Source organism: Tachysurus vachellii, chromosome 2 (genome assembly GCF_030014155.1).
Source record: "Tachysurus vachellii isolate PV-2020 chromosome 2, HZAU_Pvac_v1, whole genome shotgun sequence".
Lineage (NCBI taxonomy): Eukaryota > Metazoa > Chordata > Actinopteri > Siluriformes > Bagridae > Tachysurus > Tachysurus vachellii.
The window spans coordinates 34,239,586-34,253,768 of NC_083461.1; the positions used below are offsets into that span (position 1 = coordinate 34,239,586).

The following is a 14,183-nucleotide window of genomic DNA, read 5'->3' on the forward strand; positions in this document are numbered from 1 at the left end:
AGCATAACAAAAAACCCGTCAAAACTCAGCGTCCCTGAACAGAGCGCTTTCTGTTACTAACGTTAATTGTTTCGACCAGTTGTAAACTGTTCCTTAAATGATCAAGAACATTTAAAAATAATAATTTTCCAGGACAACAAGATTTTTTCCAGGACAGTTTATGTTTTCTCTCATTTTCCATGTGTTTTCCAGGACTGGAATATTGGTCATTAATTTTCCAGGATTTCCAGGTTTTCCAGGACGCATGGGAACCCTGCGATACTCTAAAACTGTACAGGAAACGACAGACTACTGATCAGGGTCTCAGCATCTCTCTTCTACATTTCTTGGCTTGGGACCTCATGAGAAAATAGCACCTAAGATTAAAGATCACAGAATCCCTAATCATTCAGTTCCTCATGGTCCTAACTAGCAACGGAAAGCTGGAAGTCTGACACTGCATAAAGCATTTGATCCTAATTCTAATCTGCTGGGTATTTTTGACATCTTCATTTATGCAGATCATTTCTAACATGATCAAAGGTTTCAAATGTTGCATTAAGGTCCACACCACTGTAGAGTTTAATGTTTATCATGTTCTAAATCACTTAATTCATCTCATATAGCACTTGATAATCAGCCGACAAGTTTAATCTAGTTCCAAGTTGAAAGTAATGCTCTGGTCCTCCAAGACTCCGATTAGATATATATGCACTATTGCCAAGGTTTATTTAGGGCCAGACGTAATGGAGGAAAAACAAGTCTTGCGATTTCTCAAGGGACAAATTCCCATCTGATTTTAAGAGAAGTGTAAGAAATCCATGTTTAGCATTAACAAACATTTTTTTTAATGATATGAATCAATCAAACAGATGTAGAACTGTAGTTACAGATTTGCTCAACCAGATACCAAATACTTCAAATCCATTGTGAGTTTTAATGCCCAACTGTCTCCTTCCCTTTGCTGTGGCGCTTTTTGAAAACAATTACATTTCCTCCAGGACACCTGCTCCCTGTAACTCGTGTTTCATTTCTTTTCCATCTTTCCTTTTCTTCTCACTTGTGGGACGACGAGATGACGAATTACTGCTCAAAGTCCCAATGGCCCCATTACCCTGAGCTGGGCCTAACGGAGCGTTCGTCCTTTTTGTCAGTAGCCGTCACCTGTTCTTCCCTGTCCACCGCTTCCCCACTCCTTACCACCACATTCCTCCACCTCAGACTCCCCCAGGGCTGCGCTTGTCAGAGAGGAGGAGTGTAGAGAGAGAAAAAAGAGGGAGATGGATGAGGAGCAAAGCTGGCATACAGCTTTGCCCTGCATTTTGATGCATGCTTTATCTGTGCCTCTTGATTAACTCTATATGTTTAATCTCTATTTATTTTCTGGTCTTTTTTTTTTTGCTTGTTGGGATAGAATAATGTCATCAACATATATGAGATACGCCATACGCCCAAAGGTTTATGAACGCCTAACGGTCACACTTCTGTACATAATTCCCCCTCTATAGCTGGAGCAGTGGTGGCCTAACAGTCCCAGGTTACTGATGAGAAGGTCAGGGGTTCAAGCTCTAGCACTGCTAAGCTGCCATTATGCAACTCTTGAACAAAGACTTTAACCTCTCTCCTCCAGAACCATATCATATGCAAAGAAATGAATTTCACAGTGTTGTAAAGGCTACTTCTTCTCTGCTGTTATAATAACCTCCACTCTTCTGGTGAGGCTTTTCACTAGATTCCAGAGTATGGCTGTAAAGATTTGCAAGTTCAGCAACAAATGCATTGGTGAGATCAGGGACTGACGTGTACAGACGATTCCAAAAGTGTGCACATGGGCACAGTTATGCTATAGTACATATAGCCAACAAAACTGAGCTCTGCAGCATTGCTGTTAAAATGTACAAAAAAACATGCAAAATGTACAAAAAACATGCCAATTGCAGAAACTCTATTTTGGTTAAACATACATTGACTAAGCTTCTGTAACCAGATTCACATTCATGTATATAAATGACTTAAAGCTAACTCCCATAACTCCAATAGGACCATGAGACTTTTAACCGACTTACACTCACCGTCTACTTTTTTTTTTCCACCTGTACACAATACACAAAGTTATTTAATCAGCCAATCATTTATTATTATTGATTATTGCAATGGACTCCTTACTGGGATCCCCAAAAAGACCATTAGACAACTGCAGCTCATACAGAACGCTGCTGCCAGAATTCTGACCAGAACCAAAAAATCTGAGCACATCACTCCAGTCCTCAGGTCCTTACACTGGCTTCCAGTTACATTTAGAATAGATTTTAAAGTATTGTTACTCGTTTATAAATCACTTCATGGCTTAGGACCGAAATACATAACAGATATGCTTATTGAATATAAACCAAGCAGACTACTCAGATCATTAGGATCAGGTCAGTTAGAGATACCAAGGGTTCACTCAAAACAAGGTGCGTCAGCATTTAGTTATTACTGTATGTCACCTATAGCTGGAATCAGCTTCCAGAAGAGATCAGATGTGCTTCAACAGTAGACACTTTTAAATCAAGATTAAAAACACATCTGTTTAACTCTGCATTTACTAAATGAGCACCGTGCTGCTTCACAATGACTGCACTTTTTATCCAAATCACTTTTACTGTTTTATTCTTTTTAACATATTTTAAACTGTTTTTATTAAAATCACATTTATTTTTTTTAATTGTTCTTTGTTTTATTATGATATATATACATATATATATATATATCGTCGCTGTCAGGCGGAATCCTCGTATCTCCAAAACCGTTATTTTTCAGGAAATAAAAAAAAACGCCGTACCTTATCTGCAGTGCACAGGGTTTAGTCCGCGTTACAGTGGATTGTCTTGCGCTAAATTCCTGTCCTCAGACGAGAACCAGAACTAGCGGGGGTCAAGATTTTTTTTTCTTTGAGCCCAGTGTTTTGAAGACATTTACCTCAGAAGACGTGTTGATTCGTTGCGACTCTTCTTGAGGAGAAATATGCCGTGAAGCTCTCCCGCGTAGTGAGGAAGAGGTGGACAGTTGAAGTGTCCAATGGAGTTATGAGATTTGCGCTCAAGCTATTTTCAAGACTTTAGATTGGTTAATAACTTGTAAAAATAACAGACCCACGTGGGGACTGACCAATAGCATCGATATGTGAAAAAATATGAAATTGACGAAATTTGGACATACGAGGTTTCCGCCCGACAGCGACTATATATATATTCATATATATATATATTCTCTCTTATAAATTGTTTTCTAATTTCTATGTAAAGCACTTTGAATGACCTCTGTGTATGAAATGTGCTATACAAATAAACTTGCCTTGCCTTGCGAATCATGTGGCTGCACCATAATGCGTAAAATACTACCGGTACAGGTCAGAATTTCAGACAAATTCAGAAACACATTAGAAACACCTCAAGGAAAATGTGACTTATTCTAGCCTGTTATCTAGATAGCCGAGGAAATATATTTAATGTGAAGGTATGTTATTATAGCGAGGTGTTTCTTCTGAATATCCGCGATTCCTTTAGGCAGGTTTTCAGCACTGTCATACACATAGTTATTCCATGCAAGCTGCCATCATATCCAAAATAACATCATATGGATGCCCTTAATAAAATAAGCGCAGATATAAGCATCTGTAATCCACCAATCATCAACAAGCATGTCGTTTTCAGTAACGACCTACTCTTTCAATTTTCAGTTCGTATTGAGCAGTTTTCAAATATGCTGTTGTGTGTTGACATTTGTTTGTTAATGAGTTTTGGTCACACCAGCCCTTAATAATTACATTTTTTAATACTTCAAAGCATAAGCACGTACTGGGAACAGATTATTCATTCCTAAATTCATCCAACGAGATCATTATTTCATATTAAATTTGCATTTACCTCATCATATGGAACAGGAAGAGTGGAGCACAAAATTAAATCCTATGATGACAGCAAGGACAGAAAGTGAAGGGGAAATAATAACAAGACAAATAGTAAATTTCTTTCTCTCTGCAAGACCTCTATCAGTAAAGGAAATTCATGAGCTCCCTGACAGCCAGTGACATGAGATAAACACTGTCAGATGTGTCCGATGTGGCCAGTGGCAGCTGAGTTGCGCTTGCATAGCTAATCTGACAGGGTGAAGGTAAAAATGAATTTGCTAACTTGACATCAAAACCAATCATTCTGATAACATAAGCTAAACCCCACCCATCTGCCATCTCTGTCACCAATTTATAGATTCAGTTCATCTAGCGAACAGGTTATTTAACTGTCATGTTAAAGCTGGAGGACTTATTACTAATGATTGCTACAGAATACATTTTACTCATTTAAACCAAAGGCTTCGGGCATTTCAGTAGCCGAAGCACTTGTGAAAATCATCACATACGCTTAAGTCGATTGCAGATTTTCCAGATAAAAGGAAAAATATACTATTTTCTAAGGTAAATGAATACTGTGGAAATGGTGAGAGATGTATCTTCTTTATAGTCTGTTCAGGACATCAGTTTAAATTGATTTTCTCCATCAATGTATCGATTAACAAGAACTTACTGGTTGCCAGCGAACAGGGCCGTTAGCGCTTCGACACTTTTCAAGTTAGCGAATGCTAATTGTTTTTCTGTTATTGACTTTTAGAAAAAAAAATGCAATATACCACACGTTTCCTAGTTAATTCTCCATGAAGTACTACATTCTCCTAAAGTTTTCATTCATTCATTCATTTTCTAACGCTTATCCGAACTACCTCGGGTCACGGGGAGCCTGTGCCTATCTCAGGCGTCATCGGGCATCAAGGCAGGATACACCCTGGACGGAGTGCCAACCCATCACAGGGCACACACACTCTCATTCACTCACGCAATCACACACTACAGACAATTTTCCAGAGATGCCAATCAACCTACCATGCATGTCTTTGGACCGGGGGAGGAAACCGGAGTACCCGGAGGAAACCCCCGAGGCACGGGGAGAACATGCAAACTCCACACACACAAGGCGGAGGCGGGAATCGAACCCCCAACCCTGGAGGTGTGAGGCGAACGTGCTAACCACTAAGCCACCGTGCTCCACTCTAAAGTTTTCAATGTTTGCATAATGCTGCTTAATTTGCTTTACTTATTTTACAGAAAAGGTTCACAGAGATTAAAATTTATCTCTCTGAGATGTTTAATGCAGGTTAAAAAGTGAGCTATTCTGGGATGTCACAATAAAAAAAAAAACATCATTTAACGTTATTTAATAGTAATTAATTAGGATTCCCCATCACCCTGCTCTTAAGAACTCCAAATGTTAATGAATATTAATAATGCATTATAATACAAACCACATTTCTAAAGGTCTTGAATTCTGCCAGAGGTGTGTTTCTCCAGCTGTCTAATGACCATGTTAATAGAGAAGTAGTTTAGGACAGCTCTTAAAAAGAAAGAAGGGCACTATTCTGTGCACTCAAGAAATGCTTAAATGCCAACAGCAAACTCGTTTTTCAGTTCATCAGCACTCAGGTGGCCATGGCAATGCAGACTTTATTACGAGTATGTCAGTGCTGAGAACTTAGAGTACTGCAAAAAAAGAATGTGGTTAATGAATGTCATGTCTGTTGACCTTCTCAACTACACATTGTCTGGATCTCTGAAAGGTTTTTAAGATGAAATTAGATCAGACTGAACCTTTGGCTACATGAGAAACTGCAGAAATGGTTTGGATTTCCTGCTGAGTGTGGGAAAAAATGGTAGAAATGGGTAAAAAAAAAAAAAACGCATAATCAAAAAATGTCTCATTATGGTTAGTTAGCTTAATGTCACTATGAATATATGTGGATTTCTATGAAAATAAAGGTCAAAAGCTTCATTTAATGTGCACACCAAACATAAGAATGGAGGTAAATGTGATTTTCCCGACTTTGACTGTGGCTTGGATGGAGGTGCCAGACTGGCTGCTTTAAGTACTTCAGAAACTGCGGATCTCCTGAGATTTTCCTTCACAACAGTGTGTATACACAAACTGGTGAAATAAAACAAAAAAACAACCAGTGATGAGCAGTTCTGCAGGCAGAAATTGCAGACGAGAGTGGACAGAGGAGAAAGAAGAACAGCTGTGGTGCTTTGAGGTGATTCAAATAACTGCTCTTTACAACTGCTGTGAGCAGAAAAGCACCACAAAAAGTAGTGATAATATGATAGTATCACTGCATATGGCACTATATGTAAACACTAGATACTCACTGTAAAGGATAATCCCATTGGGAGCCTTCGCTTTCACTGTTATATAAACGCTAACTGTGTCTCCAGACGATGTGGTCTCAGAGCTTGTGTACAGTGAAGTAAAGGGTTCAAGCTCCAGGTATGAAGAGCCACTAAATAAAGGGAATAATATCAAGATTTCTGCAATAAAGAGAAAAAAAAAAGAAAAAGGTGATTAATGACAGACAATGAGCTTAATTATTGTGATAGTTAAAAGCACATTAAAGGACACGCTTAAGACAACAGTTCATCATTCACTCATTCATCATTACTTTGCATCGTTACAACTGACAGTCTTTTGATTATACCGTTCACCATACTGTTTGATTGTAAGCTGCTTGAGCTGCTAGAGCCTAGTTAAGGATTCTAAGCGTTAGGCATACTCTGACACTCAGCTCACAAGCAAAGACAGAGGGAGTCCCATTGTGCCCTGCATGAGGCCTCTGTTATCTCACTGAGGATGACAGGTCCATGTGACTTTGGGCAAACAGGCTGGAAGAGGTTTAGGCTTCAGTCACAATTTGTCTGTAGCAGTAATGAACCCTTATCTTTTTTTGCTCAAAGGCCAATATATGTAGTGCTGTCATGCAGCGCTGGTGGGTGATGTCATGGGATTTGAGATGGAAGACCCCAGTAGGCTAAGCAATAAGTCCGAGTCAGCAAAGACATAAATAGTAATTTAACAGTGATTCACAAAGTCATTCTTGTATTTTGAGCTAAAAATTTTATTACTGTTACTAAAAACTATTATTATTATTGTTATTATTATTATTATTATTCATTCATTCATTCATCTTCTACCGCTTATCCGAACTACCTCGGGTCACGGGGAGCCTGTGCCTATCTCAGGCGTCATCGGGCATCAAGGCAGGATACACCCTGGACGGAGTGCCAACCCATCGCAGGGCACACACACTCTCATTAACTCACGCAATCACACACTACGGGCAATTTTCCAGAGATGCCAATCAACCTACCATGCATGTCTTTGGACCGGGGGAGGAAACCGGAGTACCCGGAGGAAACCCCTGAGGCACGGGGAGAACATGCAAACTCCACATACACAAGGCAGAGGCAGGAATTATTATTATTATTATTATTATTATTATTATTATTATTATTAAATAATAAATGAATAAAGAACATAAACGGGGGTTCTCTCTGTTTGCACTGACTGTTATTTCTAACTCTCTGAGCAAAGCTTTTCTATTTAGCATCTTTATCAAGATAGCATTACTGTTTAAAGGGTCTTATTTCACATAATATTCTGCAAATATTTTCATAAAAATAAAACGAGTAAGGCAAATAACATCAATTTACATTAATAACTCTGCCTTACAAATCCTATCCGTGTTTTTGTTATTACCTTGAAATAAAATGGATTGTATTGTATGTTCATAAATCTACACAAAATATTTCATAATATTAAAGTGTGAAAAATATCCAGTTATATTTCAATTTATTTTCAAATAGAAATGAGTATTTGTGTATTTACCCCTTGTAGCACCTAAAGAGTCACATGGACTCGATTTAAGAATACACCTGTTCCTGAAAGGCCCCAGATTGATGAGAGAACATACCTAAACAAATAGCAGACCAAACCAAAGATCGATTAAGGTATCAATCAGGGTTTTATTACAAATACGTCTTGAACAATCCTTTGGACAGCCTTCAGTGAATATCCCATAGAGAACCATAACAACCATTACAAAATATTAAGAATATTGCACCCAACCGTCTCTTCCTAAAGGAGGCTAAAGGTCCACTATAAATCAATGCCCAGGTATGAATGGCATTATCCAGAAAAGAGTAACCCTGAAGGAGCTTGAAAGCTGTTCACAGCACAACTACAGCCTTGATGCTCAGCAGGTCCCAGAGAGAATAAGCCATTACAGAAAAAAAACCCCACCATCTAAACTTCTTACTCAGTAATCAAAGGCAGCATACAATCCAAAGTGCAAGGCAATGCCAGACAAAATAAAATGCTGTCATACACAGAAAGACCATACGGTGCAAATGGCTCAAAATGTGAGCGTTGGTTCAAGATCTAGCTACATTGAAGGGACTCAAACTCAAACACCGGATCGTTTTAAAATGTTTCGAATCCGAATAGATCTAAACCTGATTCAGAATCTGTGGCAAGATTTAAAAGCAGTTTCAATCCAGTCAGACTGAGGTAAAACTAGCAGGATCCAGATGTGCAACACAGACACAGCTAACTCCCAGAAGAGTTACAGCTATAATTGAAGCCAAAGGTGATTCTTCCAAGTGCTTCTTTTCTTTAATTAACATAATTAACTTCATAAAAAATTGCTTGCAACTTTCACAGTTATTTTAGATATTCTATCAATCACAATTACGTAAATTTTAGCTCTGGGTTGAAAACACTACAAAATGCATGGATGCGATGTACAGTGTATTCAATGCAGATATTTGTCTGGGGCTGCGTACTGTACAGTGCACATTTTAGGTGGTGAAGGCAAATGGCTATGTGCTCTACAGTATAATGAGCTCATCATTGAAAATAGTGTCAGCCAAAATGTTGCAAAAGTCCTACAACTAATATTTTCATAGTGGCCATTGTGAGTGAGACAGTAAGTAAGAACAGAAACAGGAAATTCAGTTTAAGACACCGCCTTTGCTCCTACCATTCCCTACAGAGGTTAACCTGACAATTTGAACAATGAGAAGTGTCCCATTGGACACTGGGGCACATTTATGAGGACTGAAGACGGTGGTAATGAGGCGTTAGAGGAGGTCAGAATCAATATGGGAATGAGACTGAATAATTTCCTGCTCCAGTGCTTTGCTGGCTGCGGCTGGATCATGTGATCCCACTCCCACTACTCCTCTTTGCTACTCTATGCAGCTTATATGCTTCATAAACTTAAAGCCAAGTCACTGACCTCCTGCATATCGTTAGATGAACTACTTTAGCAAAAGATGAAAAATATTAAGTATTGTAGCCTCTATACACTCAGCACTACAACTTAGTTATTTGTGTATTTAAACTGTTGTAATTGCTGAAATTGTAAATCCTCTAAAAGTGGCATGTTGTCATTGATGTTCTCGTTGTACATAATCTCTCTCTCTCTCCCTCTCTCTCTCTCTCCCTCTCATGCTGTATCTCTCTTCCTCTCTATGTCTCTCTCTCTCTGATCTCTCTCTGATCTCTCTCATGCTGTATCTCACTCTCTCTCTCTCTCTCTCTCTCATATGCTGTATCTCTCTCTCTCTCTCTCATATGCTGTATCTCTCTCTCTATCTCTCTCTCTCTCTCTGATCTCTCTCTGATCTCTCTCATGCTGTATCTCTCTCTCTCTCTCTCTCTCTCTCTCTCTCTCTCTCTCTGTCTCTCTCTCTCATATGCTGTATCTCTGTTCAACCTCTCTCTCTCTCTCTCTCTCTCTCTCTCTCTCTCTCTCTCTCTCTCTCTCTCTCTCTCTCTCTCTCTCTCTCTCTCTCTCTCTCTCTCTCTCTCTCTCTCATATGCTGTATCTCTCTCTCTCTCTCTCTGATCTCTCTCATGCTGTATCTCTCTTTCTCTCTCTCTCTCTCTCTCTCTCTCTCTCTCTCTCTCTCTCTCTCTCTCTCTCTCTCTCTCTGTCTCTCTCTCACTCTCTCTGATCTCTCTCATGCTGTATCTCTCTCTCTCTCTCTCTCTCTCTCTCTCTCTCACTCTCTCTGATCTCTCTCATGCTGTATCTCTCTCTCTTTCTCTCTCTCTCTCTCTCTCTCTCTCTGATCTCTCTCATGCTGTATCTCTCTCTCTCTCTCTCTCTCTCTCTCTCTCTCTCTCTCTCTCTCTCTCTCTCTCTCTCTCTCTCTCTCTCTCTCTCTCTCTCTGTCTCTCTCTCTCTGTCTCTCTGTCTCATGCTGTATCTCTCTTCCTCTCTCTGTCTCTCTCTCTCTGATCTCTCTCATGCTGTATCTCTCTCTCTCTCTCTCTCTCTCTCTCTCTCTCTCTCTCTCTCTGTCTCTCTCTGTCTCTCTCTGTCTCTCTCTCTGTTCCTGACCTTTTCTGCTCCTGAGACCTGACTGATCCATCCTGATGCCCTACTTTTGGCTATAGTTATTATCACTTGGAAACCATTTGTTGCTGCTCAGGATGTCCCCACACAAACTGTCTGGAGAAACATGAGATCACGTGAGATCCTCTCAAGGTTTCATCCTCATATAGACTCAAGGAATTCTTCCTTGCCCCTGTCACCTTTGGCTTGCTCATTAGCAGTAAATGTAAATATATCATTTTAAACTGAATTTAAATATTTCTGTATTAAACATTCCTTTGTGACAATGTCCAGTGTTGAAATTGTTATACAAATAAAACTGAACTGAACTGAACTGAACCGAATGCAACAATAATTCAAACCAACGGAGCGGGGACTTCAAGCCCTCTGACCAGTGAATATAATTCTCTCCTAAGACTTAGTCAGCATGTAAATAGCCTTTGGAGCTTGGAGTTCTCGTGTTCAGATGTGCTGCTGCCTCTGAAGTGTGCATGCAGGGACCCGGAGAGTGCTCGAGCAAATTTCTGAATCCCAGGAAGCACTCAACCCAGACAGCATGCCAGTCAGACTGACAGAGCTTTTCATTCTGTGATATGCGCTCCCTGGTGAAAAAGAAAGTCATTAAAGTACACTAAACCTGATGCTACTACACATTTTAGTCTACTTGGAGTCACAACGATGATTAATATTTAATCATTTAATAATTTAGGGTTAATGAAATGAATGGCCAGTTTTGTTATTAGTACACGGTTGTTATTAATACAAAACTGGTATAAAAATGTTTAAATACGCTACAGAACTTTTTCAAATCACAATGAATTGGCTCTATGATTTACTTCTGTACCTCAGGCATGTTTCCATTTCCTTCTGAAACAGGAAGATGGTATACTACCGTATGCTTGACTGACATGCAAAAACATGCCGAAATACACCAAACCCACAGAAAACCTACAACAACAACAATCACTTTTGCTATGAAGAACAGTGATGATAAATTTCCACCATTAAAGGGCCCTAATTTGGAAAACCAGCTACAAAATTTCCCTGTCAAACCCCAACAGCCCATTAAATTTCACTTAAGTAAGTTTTGTTCAATTACTAATTACTAATCAATTACTAATCTGATTTATGTAGACTGAGAGTATTAAAGTAATGCTGTATTAACAGGAAGAAATAAGTGAACAGAGATTGACCCTGAGCTCAGGTGAGAGTGCAGGATTTGATTTTTTAACACAATTATTTCACCACCTTTGAAGTACAGAATTGGTTAACCGAAAAAGAACCAAACCAACACAACAGTGCTCTCTCGGGACAGGTGTTTAAAGCAGAAGAGCTTTACGAGACTAATGAACCATGAGATAAGCACAGATCCTCCACACTATTGATGGATAGAAAAATAAACACGTCAGGATACAGGAGGTAAGACAGCCTCAGGCATGAGCGATTAAGGACACTTTGGGGAACAACTGGCTGGCAAGAAAAGAAAAATAAATAAAAAAACACACCAAAAAACAAAAAGAAACTCTTTTGCTCCTTTTCCACCAAAAAGAACCGAGTGCTGGTTCAGAGCTAGCACTGGTGCTGGTTCAAAGTTGGTTCCACTGGCGAACCTTCTAAGACCCGGTTTGTCTTTCCACCGGTTAGAGAGCATCACAGGGCCGAGTCTGACGTCACTGTATACGTGTCACTTTACACAGCAACGTTAGCGCAGCAGCGGCAAACACAAACACATCAACAATGGCGGATGTTGCTTTACTGTTAATGCTCATGGCTTTGTGAACCTACATTAACACCCAAACGCGGCGAATCCAAGGTGTACGTGCAGCTCCATGTAATCTGTATAAACGGAGGTTGTAATCGAGAAAGTACATAACGTTATTTTATCATTAACACAGAAAAAAGTTAGCCTTAGCATGTAGCTACCTACTATCATGTGTGCTGATAATGTATCATATTGTGGTAAAGTAAAAGTGTATAAAACATTAGTATACTTAAGGTACATTATCAAATGCGCTAACAGTAGCCCCGCCAACAGCCCCTGACACATGCGGTTCCTAAGTCTAGACCAGCAACGTTTTGGTGCTACTTAAGAACCACTTTTCCTGGTTCAGAGCTGGTGCTTTGGCTGTCGAAAAAGAAAGAACTGGTTCTAAATTAGGCTCTGGCTCCGAACCAGCACTCAAACTGCCTTGGTGGAAAAGGGGCATTTGAGTACTAGGTATCATGTAGTGTGTGTACGGATAATGTTCTGCTAGAAGATATGCAGCCATTTGCTGCTGAAAGAGAAATCCTGGAATTACAGCATATTTCATTCATTTTACTAAATAAATGAATTTATTATTAGACATATTAGTTGATATTAGATTAAATTAGTCATATTACTGGATAATAGACTAAATTATTATTCTTATTGATGGATACTGAATTAAATTATTAGTCATATTACTGGATACTGGGAATAAATTACGGCAAGGAGGCAGGGAACGCTTTCTTTAACATGTCACTGGAGAAACTCACAGATCAGTCAACAGATCTTTAGGTCTACCAACTCATTAATAGGGGTTAAGAAAACAGCAAAAGCAACATCTGCTTAGTGGCAGATGAAAAAAAAAAACCTCAAATGAATTCAAAATGCTAAGCAAGGGAATAAATTAATTCATTCATTAATCAATGAATTATTGATTCAATACATCAACGAATATGTCTGCGTAATTAGGTGATGTTTCCCGTGAGGAACGCGATTAAACCGGCAACTCACATATAGCCCCCTACTGCTTTTGCACTCTGCCTGGGAGACAAATAGCATTTCCAAGGATTACTTAATTATCTGCAAATTAGCACTTTGAGAATAAATTGCAGAGGTGCCATAGAAAGGGCGAGAGAGCGTGGGGGAAAATGGTCCATGAGTTATAGGGAGGGGGGAAGAGGGCACTGTTTGCCTTCACAGCCTTTTGATAAAAGCTTGCTGTGTCTGTGGGAATGCAAAAGAAACATTAGTTCATTAAGATTTATGAGCAAGCTTTAAATGCTGTGTTTTAAAGTACGCAGTTTTAGGAGACACAGTGACAATTAATTAGCATCAACGCATCAGCGGCTCACTAAAAAGGATAAGCGTAGAAGACAGACAAACAAGTGTACAATATAAAGCTCTTATCTATTAGTTATTTTGAATACATCATTTTCACATACTCCAGACCAAGAAAGCAAGCTGTGCCAAAATAAACCCCCACTAAAATAAAAGCCACATTATACACCTAATTAAGTCCCTGACACAAAGCTTGGCCTGCGTATAATTCTTCAGCAAGCGGCACATCCTCACATCTCTGACTCCCATAGGAGGACCAATTTAGAACGGGGGGGCATAGAAGCCTTTATTATCGCCACATATACATTACAGCACAGTGGAATTCTTTTTTCTTCACATATTCCAACTGAGGAGGTTGGGGTCAGAGTGCAGGGGCAGCTATGATACAGCGCCCCTGGAGCAGGGAGGGTTGAGGGCCTTGCTCAAGGGCCCAGCAGTGGCAGCTTTGCTGTGCAGAGCCTTGAACCCCGATCCTCCGATCAACAACCCAGAGACTTAACCAGCTGAGCCACGACTGCCCAAAAATTTAACCAAAATGCAGACGGAAAAATGAAAAATAATGCTTTCTCATCTTTGCTACAGCTCATCATAAGAATTTAAATATTCAATTATAAACATTGCCTAGAAATAATACAATTCAGACCCTGCTTATGAATTGCCATGTGTTTTAATTATTATTATTATTTTTTAAGCTCTATAAACACCTGCTTCCTAACAGCTACGGACCATTTGCTTTTATGTTCGACTACATGCTGATCAATCAATATGTATGAATCTAAGCTATGAATGGTCTCAGTATAGGCTATGAATAAGGTTATGAATGATATTAGCATAAATCCATAGATGAATTCCAATT

General features: G+C 39.4%; 1 protein-coding gene across 1 annotated transcript in view; it reads right to left on the reverse strand.

Moving 5' to 3' along the window:
- Nucleotides 1-14,183, reverse strand: part of eys (eyes shut homolog) — a 301,631-nt gene that overhangs the window by 68,805 nt on the left and 218,643 nt on the right. Inside the window, 1 exon segment of the mRNA XM_060888558.1 lies at nucleotides 6,215-6,373. Coding sequence (XP_060744541.1) covers nucleotides 6,215-6,373 — 159 coding nt within the window.